Genomic DNA, 20036 nt, shown 5'->3' on the forward strand with positions numbered 1-20036 from the left:
ATTGTGTGTTAGGAGTGTACATCAAGGGTGTGAAACAAATCAAACAATAATTTCTCTTGTTATAGTCACTCCTAAAGACGGTTGTTTTATATCATGAGGCACCAATATTTTGGTGGTAGGAGGCACACAAAACATGGTTGGCAAACATGTTTAATAAACGACATTAAAGAAAAAGTAGGCAGTGGATGAATTGATACATTTTCAAAAAAATTAGGGTTAAATTGATTTTTTTTTTTTAATCAGGATTTAAGACCATCCTCTAATTAGGGTTTGAAACGTAACTTGCCATGGAAATGTAGATCCCCAGAGTTTAAACTTTGCCAGTGATCTGGCCCATCTGGCCATTATGATACTAATACACTTGAGAATCATGAGAAAATGCTTTGGACTCCCAAAATATTATAGATAACAAAAAATATATTGGTTCTAAATACTTTTATTTATATATTTTTAAGTTTGGCCACAAGCAGATGGTGAAGAGAACGTTACTTCTAGATGATTGTAATCACTTTGTTTGAACATTTGTAACACTTGATGATTTTTTTTTTTTTATTCTTTACAAAATCAAAACTCAAGAAAATGTTAGAGCATCTTTGGGATCTTCTCCAAATTTTTGTACTGTTTACAGATTGAAAAGTTACATTTATCCTTTACTTACCTTTTTTTTTTTTTTTTGAGAAAACTTACATATTTTTTCAAATATACTTTCCAACAGATTCTCTTTCCTTTCTCTATCCCATTTAAATATTATTTCTTCATTCATTCATTATTCTTTCTTTATTTTTTTTTTCAATCTCACCAACCATATATTTTAAAATCTCTCAATGGGTAAAGATTTTAAAATTATGGGAGATCTTTTTTTTTCAATGGATCTCATGAAGCACTTGAGATATATAACAATATAGTAAGTTGTTAGTGTTTATTGTAATTTGAAATTTAACAAATTTATGTTATTCTTGTGCAATTTTTTTTTTAATTCTATATGTAAGGACACGATTCGTGGCGGACCGTAACAGTGTCGGGTTCACACGTAAAAAGGCCCAAACAATATCATTTGTAGAGCGTGGGTTTGAAAGGCTAGGCCTTGGTCGCCAGGCGGTGGGTTTTTCGTGGTATTCATACATGGTTAGGTTGTCTTCACCCATGGAGTTTTTCTCCTAGAGGTGGGCTGGGAGGCTCTAGTTTTTGGCCATTTTTCCCAACCCCTTTTCTAGGTTACTTATTTTTCCTTTTATACTCGCCTGCGTTCACTGTCCTTCGTCCACATATAGGGTCAACCTTTCCAAGGCTGATACTTGTCCCATCAGTCCATACCCAAAGTCGCTGGGGGTGGTTGTAAAAGCCAAAGAATGCGGCTCTGTCAGGTTCAGAGTATTGAATGGCAGTAGGGGCAGCTTTCCCTAGATATTTTAGATTTTTCTTCCAAGTTTTAATCCTATACCATTTTTACCCTTCTTTCTGGTGGGATTTTGGGTCTGTCGAGGACTGAACTGTCCTCGGCTGTATCCCAAGGCTATCTTGGGTTTTATACTATCGAGCTTGGGCTATAGCCCTCCTCGGCTTAAGCCTTTGGACTCCCTACGGGTAAATGGGCTCGGCCCAAAAATTATTTGGGCCCCACACTATATATTTTGAAATTTATCAAATTTATCTTAGTCTTGAAATTTATCAAATTTATGTAATTTAGAATGAATTTCTTTCATTAAATTTTCTTTAAAAAAATTTATTAATTTTACCTTTTTTAGGACTATTATTATTCTCTTTTTAGTTAATTTTATTTATTATTATTCATTCATTTATCATTAACCCATTTTTTTAATTTTTCTATAAATGAAAAAAAAAATTTATATGATCATAATTTTTTTAATTTATCATTAATCCATTTTTTCCACCACACACGGATACACCCCTTTCATATTTACATCCCATTGTTTCCAGCACCACACACACTCACGCTCCTTTATATTTCCAATTCAATTCTCCACCACATACCAAAAGTGTAGACTGTAGAATAGGAAATATCTTATCTCAAACTCAAAAGACTCATCAAACAGAGTCAAACTCATTCAGCAAAAAAAAAAAAAAAAAAAACAGAGTCAAACTCAAAGATTCAATCAGAGAGATAGAGAACAGGTGAAGAACAAAGATGAAAGACCCACAGAGATCCTTCACACCGGTCAAAGCCTCGTCGTCGATCTGCTCCGCCTCCACAGCCGGTTTTCCTCCTCTCCACCACCATGCGGCCCAGATGGGTCTTTCTCTTCTTTTTGCTTTTATTGTTCTGATTTCATTAGGCTTATGAGAAAGATTGTTTTCGTGGTTCGAATATTTCGATTGTGTTTTTGTTCTGATTACGGTATGTTGTACTTTTCAACCGTTGAGATAAAGAAGCATTAGAGAGAGAATATATATATTTTTAAACTATATTACATATAATTTCGGTACTATGCATACATTAGCTAAAGTCATAACAACTTTAACTATATTACTATTTCTCATATGTTTGGCGTCCAAGGAAGAGAAAGAGTCAAAGGAAGAGTCCAAGGAAGAGAAGAGTCAAAGAGCAGCTAGCCGCTGGATATTTCTCATATGTTTGGCCTTCAAGGAAAGAGAATGTATATTATAATAAGATATAATGAATATGCACGTGCGAATGTAAAGAGTCAAAGGAAGAGTCCAAGGAAGAGAAGAGTCAAAGAGCAGCTAGCCGCCGGATATTTCTCATATGTTTGGCCTCCAAGGAAAGAGAATGTATATTATAATAAGATATAATGAATATGCACGTGCGAATGTACGCTTAGTTTCAAGGGGAGGGAGATATAAATAGACTACCTATAGGCATATGCATTTTAAGCTCACACACACTACAGAACAAAGGAGATGGATTCTAAGACACAGGTAGCTGATAAGCCTCATGCAGTTTGTATTCCATGCCCAGCTCAAGGTCACATGAAGCCAATGCTAAAGCTTTCAAAGCTTCTCCACCATGAAGGGTTTCACATAACCTATGTAAACACTGAGTTCAACCACCAACGTTTTATGAAATCCAGAGGTCCCAACTCCCTAGATGGCTTGTCTGACTTTCGATTTGAAACCATCCCCGATGGCCTTCCTCCATCAGATATCAACGCCACCCAAGACATCCCTTCTATTTCTGAATCCATTATGACTAACTTCTTGGCTCCATTTTCTGACCTCCTTATAAAACTCAACAGTCCAACTTCAGATAATCCTCCAGTTACTTGTATTGTTTCAGATGCTTTCATGACGTTTACAATTACTGCTGCTCAAGAATTCAAAATCCCTGTTGTGATGTTCTTCACTAACTCTGCTTGCAGCGTAATGGGTTATCTACAGCTTCCTTCTCTCAAGGACAAAGGCATCATACCTCTTAAAGGTATAACAAAAAGTGCAAAATCCAATTGAAATCTTGCATTATTTTATTGTAATTGATCTGTATGCTGAAAACTTTTTGTCTTTGCAGATGAGAGCTATTTGACAAATGGATATCTTGACACAATTATAGATGGGATTCCTGGTATGAGAGACATGCGTCTGAGGGATCTCCCAAGCTTTGTACGAACCATTGATCCAAATGATATTGTTTTTAGAATGGTGATTGATGTAGCTGAGAGAGCTCATACTGCTTCAGGAATTATTGTTCACACATTCGATGAGTTAGAGCAAGAAGTTTTGCATTCTCTCTCTACCATGTTTCCTCATGTTTATGCTATTGGCCCTCTAGAACCACAACTCAACCGCTTATCCAATGACCATTTGGAATCAATTGGGTATGGTTTATGGAATGAAGAAACCGAGTGCCTCAGTTGGCTTAATTCAAAGGCACCCAACTCGGTGATATATGTGAGTTTTGGTAGCATAGCTGTCATAACATCATCGCAATTGGTTGAGATTGGATGGGGACTTGCAAATAGTAAGCACCCATTTTTGTGGATAATTAGGCCTGACTTAGTTGAAGGCGGATCAACGATTTTGTCACCTGAGTTTCAGGAGGTAATTAAAGAAAGAGGTCTAATAACTAGTTGGTGCCCTCAAGAGGAAGTACTAAACCACCCCTCCATTGGAGGGTTCTTGACACATAGCGGCTGGAATTCAACCATTGAAAGTGTGTGTGCAGGAGTGCCAATGCTTTGCTTACCATTCTTTTCAGATCAGCAAACGAACTGCAAGTACACTTGCAATGAATGGGCCATCGGCATGGAAATTGACTTTGATGTCAAAAGAGAGGAAGTAGAGAAGATTGTAAGAGAATTGTTGGAAGGAGATAAGGGAAAGAAAATGAAGAAAAAGGTCGTGGAGTGGAAAAAATTGGCCGAAGAGGCCACAAGTCCACTTGGTTCCTCATCCATTAACTTAAAAAATTTGGTGAGTGAAGTGCTTTTATCAAAAGGCTAATGTACCATGCTACTCTCGTTAAACTTAGGATCTATTACTTCACTTGTCTTGAGAATCTCTCTCTATTTGGTCTTCCTTTTTCAAAGTTATTTTTTATATTTTCTTGTTTTCGAGGTTTGCCCTTTGTTGTTATTGTTAATGTTGATGTTTTTTAATAATAAATAGAAGGTATTATTTAAGATATATACATTTAGATTTACTGCACTGGCACTCTTTGACTAAACCCAATCATATTTCATCCTAAACATAGCATTAAAAACAAAAGGACACTAAGAAAAATAAATAGCTTTGCTGCTTTGATCTTCACCCGTTGTTGCCAAAATATCAATGCTGTTGATACCATATTTTATCGGCTTTTAAATTTTAACAAAAATTTAATTCTTGAATAAACTAATTAATAGAATTTGAAGGTGACCCAATTTTGTTTGAAAAATACATTAAGGAGGATTTGGATCTAATGCAATACCACCGGGTGCAATTATCCAATCCCTCTCTCATAAAAGGCTTTTACCACTCTCACTTTCTAACTTTTGCACACTTTTTTTATTCAACGGTTGAGATTGAAAGTTGTTTCTTTTAACTCTCAATCTCAACCATTGAAAGCAACTGCATCGGGTGCAATACTTAGATATTGCACATGATTTCAATCCCACTAGGATTTCAATGCCTAGTAAGTTATATCTATACCTACCACTTGGTGTTTAAGCTCACTCTTTTTAGAAGTTCGGTAGTAGAACTAAATTGTATTTTATTTTTAACAATTGCATCGGGTGCAATACTTAAATATTGCACCTGAACTCAATCCCACTAGGATTTCTATGCCTAATAGATTCTCTGTACCCACCACCTAATGTCTAAACTCACTCTTTTTAGGACTTTAATAGTGAAACTAAATACTGATTATATTTTATTTTTAACAATTGTATGAACAAATACCAATTGTGTACACAAGAAAAATCTATTTCACTATATAAGATATAATATCCTGGTTAAGTTTCATATAAGTATAATAGCCGCCTTAAAGGTTATAAGCAAAATATGTTATTGATTGAAAATTTTATTAAAGAGCTTTTCTCCTTCCCTTAGAGTTGAAAAAAAAGGTTTGAAGTTAAACTAAATATAGGAATGCCCAGAGCACTGCTCTGGTCTTTATATATTGAACACATACTTATTTTTTAATATAGTATAATATCTAGTACTCATCCATTTTGAAAAAGATAAAGAGCTTAATAATAATAATAATAATAAATACTAATCATCAATTAAATTAATTGAATTCAAGAATCAAACATGTAACACTTTCTCACCTCTAAAAACTCTTTATTGATTGGGTTATGAAACGTGTAACGATTATAAAACCACAGTAAGCCCACAAAGAGTTGGTATTAGTTTCCACAGTAATATCAGACTTATTAAGAATCATTTGGCTAAGCAATAGCCTTAAATTGAATTTACCAATTGTTGCAAACAACCAGCTACAAAAATCCTGCTCTACAACCTGCTTGATTGAGGGACAGAAATGCAAGCAGTAGGAGGAAAGCATGAAAAAACAGAAGGCTGGAGGAGAATTTTTCCCTCTTTAATTCCAGGAATTGGCAGCACCTACTTTGGAATCCTAATGTTTAACCACAAAAATTGAGCTTCTTCATCACTTTGGCATAAGCAGCAGGGACAATGCCAGGTTGTCTGAGCCTACGTTTTGATTTCTTTGACTGCATTAACACCAAAATTTTATTAGTTACATCAACTGCACTAAACACCCAAAATGCAATAAATTTCAAATAAACTCAGCATATACCAGCCTACGTTCTGTGTTTCGCATCACCAGGGGTGAACATTAGTCGTTGAATAGCTAAATGTAAGATTACATTAATTTATTTAAATACATCTTGGGACATGCACCTTTTCATTCAACCCACCTTTGCATAAGAAGCTACCTCCACCATTCTTATTAATCCTGTAGTTCTGCTCATCACTATTACTCTTCTCCATAACCTTTCATCTCCAATTCAGACTTCCATAACCTTTTATTTGTAAGGACTATTTTCACTTTCCAAGTGAGCATAAGATCTAGTGCCCCCAATACTCACCCTTTTACACTTCGCAGAAGAACATCCTACCAACCAGTCTGACTGAACTATTTTCCTCAGTATCAAATACATATAGTCTTCACCCAGACTTCCTCACTACCCCTTCTAACAAGTAGCATGAATTCTACTGCCACATGAACAACTTCTCAGGTTTTCATTGCTAATTTGGATCTAAAGGAACACCAAATGTGAAGCTTTTCATATTAGGAAGATGATACATTCACTCCTTGATTGTCTCACACTCCCTTTATACGCTTTCCATACACATCATGTGTCAGTGTGTTCATTTGAACATTCTTGAAAAATGTATATACCTAGTGTGAAAGTGGATATTGTGTGTTAGGAGTGTACATCAAGAGTGTGAAACAAATCAAACAATAATTTCCCTTGTTATAGTCACTCCCAAAGACGGTTGTTTTATATTATGAGGCACCAATATTTTGGTGGTAGGAGGCACACAAAACATGGTTGGCAAACATATTTAATAAACGACATTAAAGAAAAAGTAGACAATGGATGAATTGATACATTTTCAAAAAATTTAGGGTTAAATTGATTTTTTTTTAATCAGGATTTAAGACCATCCTCTAACTAGGGTTTGAAACGTAACTTGCCATGGAAATGTAGATCCCCAGAGTTTAAACTTTTCCCGTGATCTGGCCCAGCTGGCCATTCTGATACCGATAACACTTTGAATCATGAGAAGATGCTTTGGACTCCCAAAATATTATACATAACAAAAAAATATATTGGGTCTAAATAACTTTTATTTATATATTTTTAACTTTGGCCCCAAGGAGATGGTGAAGAGAAGGTTACTTCTAAATGATTGTAATCACTTTGTTTGAACATTTGTAACACTTCATGATTTTTTATTGTTCTTTACAAGTTTTGTAACTCTGTTGCTCTTCCTATTAACCATGAATATTTTCCAATCAAAAATAATTTTAATAGATTAGACAACTAGAATCATTCAGTAAAGTTAAGAACAGTACGGATGATAAATTTTAACAAAAGATTCTAAAAAAACCTGTAAAAAAGAAACAACAACATGAAAAACTAGCATAGTTCTTCCCAGGAAAAAGTGAAACCAATACTTTAACTACATAGAGAAGTCAACACAAACAAAAAGATTTCATAAAGGATCATTGGGACTCCCAAAGACTCAGATTCAAAAACTCTTCAAGCAATCCATCCAAGAGTATACAATGTACAACTAAGTAAGCTACAGCATAGTCTCCCTTATAATACATCTCCAAAACCAGCTAATCACCTCTTGCAGCAGAGACAATTATCCAAGGAGAGGCACCCCCAAGAAGAAGGTCCTAACCATCCCACTCCTCAGCATGCCAACCCAAAAATAATGGCCAGACAAATAGGTGCAGAAAATCACAAATAATTCTTCCCCATTATCAATTTATAAAATTAGTCTGAGTCAGCAAGAAACCATCAATTTGAACTTCCACTTGGACTATTGGAGATAACTTCCCAAAACGTAAAGACATAAGCTACTACTACATGACAAGTAGCCTTTCATATTCAAGAGCAAAGGGAATGGAGATCCATCTGAACTAAATGGTACACCAAGCCCAAGAACAAAGCCAATACATGAACCCATCCTGAGTTCATCCATAACTGTGCCCTGGTGCTCAATGACCTTTTTTTTATAGGTACCTGATCCTCAATGACGCTTTTACATTTTTTAATATCTCAATTTGATATCACTTATAATGAACAAAACTCTTCAAAATTGAAAAGGAGAAAATACTGCTAAATCTGATTGGAGAGAGTAGGGAGAAGGCACACTAAACTAACACCATAGTTATCAAAATTGAACTGAGGATCAACCCAGCTAAAAGAACAGTTTAGTGGTTCATTGGTTGAACTGTATGTTTGATAATTAGAACCATTTGGTACACAGCCTTTCCAATGAAGCGCCAATACCTCCCGAAGGTTTTTGGTACAGATGGGATCTAAATTCAAAGCTGTCTGTTACCATTGACTATTTATATTCCATGTCAATAATGAAATAGAATAAAACTAGAGAGAGATAAAGAGGATTAGGAATAGGAAGGGTCAAGTCCATTTGTGTCATTCACACCCAAGCTCTATACCTTTTTTTTCCAACACATCAGCACTCACAAAGACAAACAACAAAGGCCCAGAACCACAAAATAAAGGGTGAATAGGAAAGAAAAACACACTTTTTTCAGAGGCAAGCAAATTGTTGTATTGTCAACTGCAGTGACAGATCTCAGATTGTCCAACACAATCTTTGGAAACTCCCTCTTATCCACTTCCCCTTTTGTGATTTATATCATCCACACTTCTCCCACAATGTCCTCTGTCTCCATCACTTCTAACAGCCTTAACGACACAACAGCTGTACTACTGGTTCCCTTTCTTGCTTCATCATGTGTGCTTACAAGCAGCGTAAAGCACACTCACTGCATTGATGTGGTCAGAAAATTTCCAGTGGGTAGCCTATTTGTTTTGGGTGGGGTTGCTTTTCTTGGTGGGCATGGAGTATATGCTTAAATGGTCCATCTGTCCTTAGAGCCATTTGGACTTGGCTTTGTCACCAGGCACCCATCCCATCATGTTCTGGCAACGTCGCCGCTGGCCCAAGTTGAACACTTTGTTCATGGCTCTTAATAACACTTATTAATATCCTGTGGGTAGTCCAGGGTATGGAAAATTCCACAGTTTTCAACGGATTAACATGGGCTGACAGCGAAAATGGTAGAACGCAAATTCCAAACCGACTTCACTCATGGATCTATGGTTTTCTGGTCAAACTTGCAGTACAGGCCAGTTATGATAACACTGACTAACACAAAAACCAAGTGCAAAACACTACAAAGCCATGCTAGTGCACAATGGCTTTCTCTTATTGAAGCAGTGTTGGTAAAAGATTATGTGTGCTTAGAGCACTAAGCACCAAGCCTTAGGGGCTTCTTGCACCTAAAGCAAAGCATCTATGGAAATGCATTTGAGCTTTGTATTTAAAAATAAATAAATCACTTATGAAATTTAGCCGTTAGATCTTTAATGCTGATGATATCATACGGATGAGGACTATGTATGCGTTTGGGAATTGTTGAAAAATGTTTTGCTTTTTGCTTTTTGTCTCAGTTTTTTTGTAAATAATCTCACTTTTAGCTTTTTCAATTAAACTAGCTTTTAATTTTTTGTATCACATTTAACAAAAAAGCTACTAAAAACTATATCTTTTGATAAACACCATGCAAATAAGCTACTAAAAATAAACAATTCCCAAACGGACACTATATACTCTAGGATTGTATCATATTGCATTTGCTTATGTTAGAAATAGAATCCACTACTTACCGTTTTAGTGCTTTTTGGCCTTCGCTTTGTGCGTATATTTTGATTCAACCACATAGCTACGAAAGACCATGGTTTTGTATATTTTGTAAAGCACAAACAAATTATGTAAAATTTTATTTTTTATCTTTTTAAAATAAGTAATTAATGTCATTGAAAAAAGATAGAATAAAAACCACACAGGCAGTGGGTAAAAGAAACAATAAAACACTTGAACAAACCTAGGACTCATGAAAAGTTCATCTATCAGTCAAATCAGACAGGAAAAAAAAAAATTGAAAAGACCCATTGCAGTTGTCAATTAAAATAAGGCCTGGAAAAAATAGTGCTTGAGGTCCTAGATTGATCTTTCAATCCCTTCAAAGGTCCAAGCATTTCTCTCCCTCCAAATACCCCACAAAAGGCAGTGAGGGATCATGTTCCAAATTGCTACATTTCTATGTCTTTTAAACTAGCCCGGCCAACTAGCTAGAAGCTCCACAACATATAAAATGTTTATTTATTGCAATTAGGCGCACACTTTCCCTATGCGCTTAAGCTTCAAGGTTTTTCTACCAACACCAAATTGAAGTTCACTTCTTCAAGCTTCTTTTTTTTCTTTTTTTTTTTCTTTTTTTAATTTGATAAGTAAGAAAGTAATATTATGAATGGAAAAGAAAAGATACACTGAGTTCACGGTAGTGAACAAAGAACAACATAGAAACAAAAAGAAATAAAGAAATCAAAAACCTATTCTAAGAGACAAAAGAAAATCAAAAATAGTAGAACAATCCAAAAAACCCAACACCGAGAACAATCGAAGATAGTCCACTGGCACAAATCTATCAAGCTTCAACTAAACTATTCAACAATGTTGTTAAAAGTGCCAGGAGTACTTAAGAGCAAAGGGCTCTTACAAATTAGGCACAAAAACCACGCATGCCTGATTGATGTGCACGGTTCTTTATATATATATATATATATATATTGTCTCCTAATAAAAAAACTCATAACATATATTTCAAAAAAGTATTTTTGGTGGCTTTGTCCTCTTTAATTCTTTTTTCTTCTTGGCTTTTCAATTGCCTTTGATACATAGTTGAAGTGTAGCACAAGATAAGCACTGTTTGTATACAAATCAACAATCCAAGTCAATTACTTAAGATACAACAATTAATGATTCATATATTCAGCAAAAGAAAATTAGAAAAGCACACTTTTTTACCATTTGGGCTTTCCCAAAAAGAGCCAAGTAATGCAAAATCCATAACATTTTTTCACAAAAAATTTACAACAAATCCTATGTAGCAAGTTGTTACTGGCTCTAATCTTGAACTAATATTGAAATTACTTTTTTAACCTTCAATAACAACCAATAAAAACTTGTCACTTAGGATTTGTTGTGAAAATGTTGTGGATGTAGAATTTCTCAAAAGAGCCAAAGAATTACATATAAATTAAATGCACTTTGCTTCCCTAAATTGAAGCACTTCAACCTAGGGGCTTCGCACTCCACACTTTAAGTATGCCTAGGCATATTTTAACAGCATTGTTGTACAAGGTTTTGTTAGCTTTCTCTCAAACCACTAGCTGCCAATGCTAATTGGCATTCTACAAGACAGTCGGACGTTGTCTTGACACTTTGGTTATAAGGTTTCTGGGGTCCAGGTTTACAATCAAATTTAGTCAATCTGCAAAAGTCCCACAAATTCTATCAGCATTAGCATGTTATGACTAGTATGGCTAGGTTGATTTTATCAAGGAAGCAGGTAGTTTTCAATGCTCATAGATACACCTTTAGTGTTGGTAAGGTTAGGACCACTATTGACTATATTTAGTTTGCCAACCAAGAAATTGATGGTCAACTAGGTTGGTTAGGCTATTCCCTTTTCTTTTCATTTTTCCTATTCATAAATTACACACATGCCCAATGGATGTTCAAACCATGACCTTCCCTCCACCTTGTTTTTACAAAGGGAGGAAGTGGCATTTGGACAAGAGCTCATTGGCTTAGGCTATTCCTTTATACATAACAGGAAACAAATGTCTTTAACTCGTATTTCATTCATACTACTTGTTACAACTAGATTACATAGTGTGGTGTCAAATACACCAAGAGAGGAAACTACAATGATGCAAACTTGCTAATAAAATTATATGCATATACTTCCTTGTTGAAGAAATCTGCTAGTCTATATAATAGTTCCAAATGCAGCGAAGCACAAAGTCATATGTAAGATAATACTGAAAATTCTCGATCGGGCTTTTTATAGGTTATTCAATTTTCCAATCAGACTGAAAATGCAGTTGATAGTTCAATTTTGAAAGGGATTTGAAAAGACAAACCTTCAAATGTGCATTGTGCCGCTTTCCCTCCTTCCAACGCCGAATATTCCCATCATTCATCACCCTAAACCTGGACTTGAAAGACCTGACCAAGACATCTCAAAAATGATTTAGTCACCACAAAAGAATGATAACTAAAATAAAATTGATCAAACTATAAATGCCTAAAAACCTACGAAAAAAACTTCATTTTGGTTTTCTTTATCTTGGACGTGACCGGTGTCATTGGCTTTCTCCTCTTCTTCCGCTCTCTCGATGAAACATGCCGCACTTGATTCACCTGAACACATATCAACCAATAAAAACTTCTAATTTCAAAATTTATCATGAATTGGTCAAACCCCATCAAGCCAAGAGTTTAAATAAGACTTTTGAAATTCAAAATCAGGCCATTCCTCTTTCAGGAATTTAACCAAACATACTTAACATGAATTAGCAAAACCCCATTAAGCCAAGAGTTTAAATAAAACTTTTGACATTCAAAATTTATTCCTCTTTCAGCCATTTTCTCAGTAACCAAACATACTTAACATGAATTAGTAAAACCCCATTAAGCCAAGAGTTTAAATAAAACTTTTGACATTCAAAATTCAGGGTCTTCTTCTTTCGTGCATTTTCTCAGCAACCAAACATACTTAAAATGAATTAGTCAAACCCCATGAAGCCAAGAGTTTAAATAAGACTTTTGACATTCAAAATTCAGGGTCTCCCTCTATCAGGCATATTCTCAGTAAACAAACATACTAAACATGAATTAGTCAAACCCCATTAAGCCAAGAGTTTGACATTCAAAATAGAGGGTCTTCCTCTTTCAGGCATTTTCTCAGTAACCAATCAGGCATAAAAGGAAATAGCCAAAAAATGAATAAACCCAACTTACAGAAGGAGGAAACGGAGGAGCCAGAAAGGACTGCAAAGCCAATGAGGAATGGGTTGTTGAAGAGGCATTGAACCTCGATCTACACGAAGCAAAATGGATGGGTTGGTGAAGCTGTGGGGAGGAGTGGATGAGGCGGCGTGAAGTAAAAGAAGAAGAAGAAGAAGAAGAGATAGACCGCAGAGGGTGAGGCGATTGAAGCGCTAGAGACCGAAGCTTAGCGCTCCAACTTCGCATCATTGTCGTCTGCAATGGCCTTTATGGAATTGGAAAATGAAGTTTTTTTTTTAGTACTTTCTTTCTACAAAACCTTACTCAACAGTTAACAGTTTGCTGAGCTTTGGAATGGTTGTAAATGAAATTGAATTTTAAAAAACACGAATTAAAAATTTTATATATATATATAAAAAGGCTAGATTCCCAAATTACTCCAAAATGGTACCACCTTCCACAAGGCTTTTGGGTCAACACCCTTATTCTATATTATTAATGGGCCAAGCTCGTTATCAAGAAGTAAGGAATTCATCTTTTCCTTATGTAAAAAGGTAAGGCTAATTCCTTTCATTTGTTTTGGTTTCACTTGCACATTCAATCCTTGTGAGTACTAGTGCTAGCCCAAGGGCTTGCTTCATCCAATCCATTTTTGGGCTTTAGCAATTTCATTTTCTTCCTTTTGTGCAAAGGTGGGAAGTCCATACCTGACTCCACTCTCCACAACGAGCTTATTTTATTTTGCATAACTTTATCTATGATTTTTTTTTTCTTCTATTTTTTTGGTTGGTATAGGTGTAGAGCATAAAGGTAAAAGAACTAGCCAAACAGATAAGAAACGAAATGTGTTTGATTAGTGAAGACCTAGCTGGTTCTTGAAAAATTGGGCACGATATATTAAGAACTAAAAAGGTAGTCAAAAAAATAAAATAAAGGTAAAAGGAATTAAATTTTTTTTTTAAAAAGGCTAATTGACGGCTCGCCTATATTTATGAAATTGACAATAAGATAGGGAACTAAACTTAATAACAATATTTTCTTAGAAAAACTTCTTATTTGATTGGTTGTTTATTTATTAATTGACATTAAATGTGATGGTGATGGACTAAACTCTATGAAGCATAGGTGCGATTCCAATTCGGGTGCGGGTGCGGGTATGGTTGCAGGACTCGGCAATTTTTGAAAAAAATAAGGTGTGGGTACAGCGGGGTGCGGTGATTAAAAAATTATTTAAAATATTTTTATTTATATTTTCTATATATTGCTAGTCATATTTTTTTATATAATGGTAAACATATATTAAGAAATTTAAAAGCATATATATATATATATATTATAATGTTTACACAACCCTAATTTTAGCCCAATAACATTTATAATATTAAATTATTTTTGTTCCAAAAAAAAAGTAATGAGGTGATAAAATCAAAATATTAAAGAATAATAAAAACTGATAGGTAAAGGTGATAAAATCAAAGAATCAAAACCTATATTTTTACTATTTTCACAAGTTCCAACATTTTCTATCTTTTTAACTTTTCAAGTCCTTATCTCTTGTGCCAATACACTTATTCAAAAATCTATCCACAGTCCACAACTTTCTCTCTTGCTCTTTCTATCACAGTTTTAGGAGCTCAATTCGTAGCCTCCATGAACTTCCAATGTCGCCCTTCATTGCCAATCAACGCTACCTTCACCAATAAGTGCACATAAAGCAATGTCGTCCTTGGATCCATTTGGATTGAGCTTATTTTTGCTGAAATTGAAAACTAAAACTAAAAATACTGTAGCAAAATAATTTTTAAATGTGTGAATAGTGTCGTGGGACCCATTTTTAATGAAAAAATTATTGAAAAATGAAATTTGTGGGTTCATGAATAGTACACGGATGCACTGTTCACAGTTGACTTGATCAAATAGTGCGGCTGAAAAAAAAAAAAAAAAATCAGAAAGCTCATACGCATGCAGCTATAGTTCGAATCCAAACATGCACCTTATCTCCTCTTCCTTCTCTTCTTCTTCTTTTTCTTCTTCTTCTTCTTTTTTTTTTTTTTTTCACAAGGCCACATGAAGCAGAAGAATGGAGGGCTGCGACATGGTGGTGGCCTGTTTCCGCCGGAATTGGCCCAAATCTGGGGAAAAAAAAAGACGCAACGGCGTCACACACCGCACGCCACGTCGGTGCGTGTCTGCATCGGTGCTTTCTAGACCAAACTCATACATTTTCAAACATTTTGATGGTTTTTTTTTTTTTTTAATAACTCATAAAGGTCCAAAAATAACACATACCAAGTACAAGGCGGGTTGGCCTTGATTATATTATTAATAGATGTTAACACACGAAACACGTAAATAACAATTGTTCTCTGTTTGTGATCATAATTATACAGAATAAAATAAAATACTTCAAATCAATTGCTATGGTGTTTCCACAAGCACACGTTCCTTTGTCTCAGCCCCTGTATTCTGACCATTCAATACTGGTGATCCCTTCTTGCTACCACCTTTCACATGTCCTGCACCTGCAGCTTCAGCTCCACCATAATCATTGAAATTCCCAAAAATGAACATAACTATTCCGGCAACAGCGGTGCAAAATGCAATTCCAAAAGCAGTGCCAATCTTTCCAGGGATTGATGATGATACTGCAAAGCCTGCAAAAGTGCCAAAAGCTTTTATCCATGAGAACCATATAGAGAATGCACCTTCATTCCCGGGAGGTGAACAATCTAGTAGTAAAACCCGTCCGAAAGCATGGAAAAGCCCGGTCGATGTGCTTTGAACAGCGGCAAAAAATAAGACCGTTGAAATCTTCCAATTCCTATCTTGGAAATAGAATCCTGCTCCTGAAGTTGCTGTGGATAAAAGGAAACCGAGCAGTTGCATTTTCGCTGCGTCTGCCATGAGAAGATGCTGCAATGGTTGCAATAATGGCAGAGAAAACAAAGGAAACATGAAATAAACCAACCAAAAATAAAGCAAATGCACTGGCTTGAGACACATTTGGCCAACAAGGAAAAGCACCCCTCCTATGAAAATGGACATTGTGGTGAATGAAGAAAGAAAAACCCCAACAAGGCTTCCAATTGCACGAGGGTAATGGAATATGTAAAAGGCATAATGGGGTTTTGATATGGATGCTGCAGTATTGGTTGGAGTCGGAGAGGTTCTATAATTTTTAGGTGTGAACACATGAGCTATACCACCGAACCATATAAGGCCACTGAAGATTGAGACAATCCAAAGGCTTATGAACTCTTGATCTGCTGGCTCTCGAAGCATATAGTAAGTGAATGCTGAGATGATAGCAGAGCCCACCGAGCCAGCAACAGTAGCATAAAGAGAGAACCAACCAGAAACTGCAGTTCTAATGGGGATTTGGCGTTGTTGTTGTTGATGGGTTGGTGAAGTAAAGCAGCGAAGCATTAGGCCAAGGTGGCGGGTGTGGCAGGCGGTGGCAACAGAAAGTGCTGCTACAATGCCTGTAATATATGGTAGAAAGATCCACACGGTCTTAAAGAATCCGGCAGGGAGACAGAAAATAGATCCGGTGGCAGTGGCAGCTGCAGCAATAAGTATTTGTTGATCGCCATGGTCAAGGTTGAAGGATATGGAGCCAAGTATGGGAGCAGCAACAGCTAGCCCTATAGCCCAGGAAATTGATGTCCATACTAAAGGGGAGTATTTGTGATTGATAATCGTGATAGAACGGTGTGTTAGTCCATGGTACCTGCAATTATAAGCCCAATGCTACCAATTACCTACTTGGGAGGCTAAATATATAAAGGATAGTTATAGATTTACATTTGTAATAGCAATGCCAATCTTACATTATAGACTGAATAAATGTGTGCAATGTTGTACATTTTTTTTTGCAAATGCATGTGTATAATATTGTACATATTTATTTAGTCTGCAATGTAAATCTTACTTTGTTAATGCAATGTAAACTAAAAAAAAAATTCATATATAAATTTTGTATGATAACTTTGAAGATACAAAATTTTTCACGTGATATAATTTGATCGTTATTAATAAAAATGATATTAGTAATTAGCTCATGTGAAAATAATATTATTCTAATAATGTGAATAATAGACATGAAAATTTTTTGGCCGAAATATAATGATTGACAACTAGAGGGTTCAATTTTTCACAAGACGTTAACTGAAACGCAGCCCCTACTTGTCAATTATTATATTTCGGCAAAAAATATTTCATGTCCCTCAGTATTCCCTAGAGTCAACTAAGTCCACTGATAAGAATTTCTAAAGTCCTATAATTTGCATGCAAGTTAAAGTATAAATTCATTCCCTTTTTAAATATATATATATATATATCATATCATATCATATATTATATAATAAAAATTAAGCATAGAAGTTGTAGTTGCGCCAAGTGGCTGCACTAAATTGCAAAAAAAAATTTAGAATTTTAAAAAAATTAATATAATTTTTTTTTGTACTTATCTTCTTCTCCTATAATTTTTAAATTGATAAAAATCTTAATTTGATTACAATCCAAACTCTTCATCTAATCCTTTTATTATTATAATTTATAAGTTGATAAAAAAAAATTAATTTGATTACAATTCAAACTCTTCATCTAATCCCTTTTTTTTTTAATTATATTACTATGTGTAAACTAAAAATAAATAAAAAAATAAAAAAACACGCTCTCAAAGTGATAAAGAAAATAAACATGTTTATTCTTTATTGTTTTTCTAAATTTATATCTTAATTTATAATTTGTGTTAATTTATTAATTTTAAATTATGAATAATTTCGATTATATTCTTTATATTGAATGTAAACTATCATTTATAGGTTTTTGGTTGTGTTATATTCTTCAGAAAAAAAAAGAAATAAAATAAAATAAGGAGTTTATATAAATTTGGCAACAGAGCTAAATAGATAAGGCTAAGAAATGTTTACTAATAATAATTTTATTAGTAACTTTTTTTTAACATGATTAAAAAAAAAAAAAGAATAGAGAGATAATTTATTAACGTGCTTTAAACTCTTCTAAAACTTTTTTAAGGAGTTGGTTTAAAAAAATTGCAAAGTAATTTTCTAATTATTAACTACTATACGCTAACTTCTAACTACCAAAACCCACAATTGAAATATTAATCTATTTGAGATACCACTTCCAAAGATTAATATCTTAGCTATTATATATTAACGCTGACTTTATATATATATATATATATATATATATAATAGGGGTTTTCTACCTCCTTGCAAAACAAATGGACTATAACAAAAATTAGCTAGACAGGGAGAAAATTACACCACCTCTTTTCTACAATATATGTTAAATTCAGATAATTTTTCATGCATATTCACATGCTACACAAAGGAATTATAATAAAAATTAGCTAAATAGAGGTAAGACTACATCACCTATTTTCTAAAATGTATGTTAAATTCAGATCATTTTTCATACATATTCACACAATATACAAATGAATTATAATAAGAATTACCTAGACAGGGGTAAGACTACTCCACCTCTTTTCTACAATAAATATTAAGTTTAGATCATTTTTCATGTATATACACACGCATGTAGCATGCAACGCACAAGACTTAAACTTTTAGTTTAAACTTAAACTTGGTAGGGTGAAACTCACTCGAGTTTCAGTGCCTTCTTCCATGCTTTCAATGACAAAATTAAATTCTCATGTGAGTCTCTCTCTACTTCAAATTTTTAAATGTTTTATAATTTAGATTGTTCTTAATTATTGAATTGAGGTTTCACTTAAACATTATTTCAATTATTGTTTCGAATAGTTTTTAATTATTAAATTCAAGAGTTTTCCATTTAAATATATGTGATTAATTGAGCCTTAAAGTTCAATGTATTATTGAAAATCATTATATATATATATATATATATTTTTTTTTTTAGGTACCTCTACCATCTTCCATTCAATTTTATATATATATATATGTGTGTGTGTGTGTGTGCATATTATGATATCTTAGTTTCACACAACATGCATTCATTATGTCACTTAAAAGTAAAATATTCATTTATTTTAAGTAAATTAATAAAAAAAATTATTTTTCTAGACAAGGATAAGACTACACCACCTCTTTTCTACAATATATGTTAAATTCATATAATTTGTCATGCATATTCACACGCCACACGAATAAATTATAATAAGAATTAGCTAGATAGAGGTAAGACTACACCGCCTCTTTTCTACAATATATGTTAAATTCAGATAATTTTTCATGCATATTCACAGGCTACACAAATGAATTATAATAAGAATTACCTAGATAGGGGTGAGACTACTCCACCTCATTTCTACAATAAATATTATATTTAGATCATTTTTCATGCATATACACACGCATGTAGCATGCAACGCACAAGACTTAAACTTAGTAGGGTGAAACTCACTTGAGTTTCAGTGCCTTCTTCCATGCTTTTAAGGACAAAAATTAAATTCTCATGTGAGTCTCTCTCTATTTCAAATTTTTAAATGTTTAATAATTTAGATTGTTCTTAATTATTAAATTGAGGTTTCACTTAAACATTATTTCAATTATTGTTTCGAATAGTTTTTAATTATTAAATTCAAGGGTTTTCCATTTAAATATATGTGATTAATTGAGCCTCAAAGTTCAATGTATTATTGAAAATCATTATATATATATATATATATATATTAGGTACCTCTACCATCTTCCATTCAGTTATATATATATATATGTGTGTGTATGTGCATATATGCATATTATGATACCTTAGTTTCACACAACATGCATTCATTATGTAACTTAAAAGTAAAATATTCATTTATTTTTATTATTTATTTTAAGTAAATTAATAAAAAATTTATTTTTCTAGACAGGGATAAGACTACACCACCTCTTTTCTACAAAATATGTTAAATTCAAATCATTTTTCATGCATATTCACACACTACACAAATGAATTATAATAAGAATTATCTAGACAGGAATAAAACT

At 33.9% G+C, this 20036-nt stretch overlaps 2 protein-coding genes across 2 annotated transcripts; one reads left to right on the plus strand and one right to left on the minus strand.

Annotated features, from left to right (window-relative positions):
* The first annotated feature begins 2880 nt into the window (after positions 1–2880).
* LOC115971116 (7-deoxyloganetin glucosyltransferase-like) lies at positions 2881–4526 on the plus strand. Its single transcript, XM_031090811.1, has 2 exons — positions 2881–3397; positions 3485–4526. Exons 1-2 carry the CDS (start codon positions 2881–2883, stop codon positions 4414–4416), a joined length of 1449 nt encoding a protein of 482 aa, XP_030946671.1. The 3' UTR covers positions 4417–4526.
* Positions 4527–5703: 1177 nt separating this feature from the next.
* Positions 5704–13411, minus strand: LOC115971117. Its single transcript, XM_031090812.1, has 4 exons — positions 13060–13411; positions 12356–12459; positions 12180–12264; positions 5704–6128 (listed from the first exon to the last, which is right to left on the minus strand). Exons 1-4 carry the CDS (start codon positions 13294–13296, stop codon positions 6039–6041), a joined length of 516 nt encoding a protein of 171 aa, XP_030946672.1. The 5' UTR covers positions 13297–13411; the 3' UTR covers positions 5704–6038.
* Between the last annotated feature and the right edge of the window lie 6625 nt (positions 13412–20036).

Source organism: Quercus lobata, chromosome 12 (genome assembly GCF_001633185.2).
Source record: "Quercus lobata isolate SW786 chromosome 12, ValleyOak3.0 Primary Assembly, whole genome shotgun sequence".
NCBI classification, from domain to species: Eukaryota; Viridiplantae; Streptophyta; class Magnoliopsida; order Fagales; family Fagaceae; genus Quercus; species Quercus lobata.

What these genes read in the sequence shown, in the direction of transcription:
- LOC115971116 (XM_031090811.1), top strand. Translation starts at nt 2,881, where the DNA reads ATGGATTCTAAGACACAGGTAGCTGATAAGCCTCATGCAGTTTGTATT. An exon ending in AGGCATCATACCTCTTAAAG is followed by an intron (nt 3,398 to 3,484) that starts GTATAACAAAAA and finishes TTGTCTTTGCAG; the next exon opens with ATGAGAGCTATTTGACAAAT.
- LOC115971117 (XM_031090812.1), bottom strand. Translation starts at nt 13,296, where the DNA reads ATGATGCGAAGTTGGAGCGCTAAGCTTCGGTCTCTAGCGCTTCAATCG. An exon ending in CTCCTCCGTTTCCTCCTTCT is followed by an intron (nt 12,460 to 13,059) that starts GTAAGTTGGGTT and finishes ATATGTGTTCAG; the next exon opens with GTGAATCAAGTGCGGCATGT. An exon ending in GGCACAATGCACATTTGAAG is followed by an intron (nt 6,129 to 12,179) that starts GTTTGTCTTTTC and finishes GTGTTAATGCAG; the next exon opens with TCAAAGAAATCAAAACGTAG.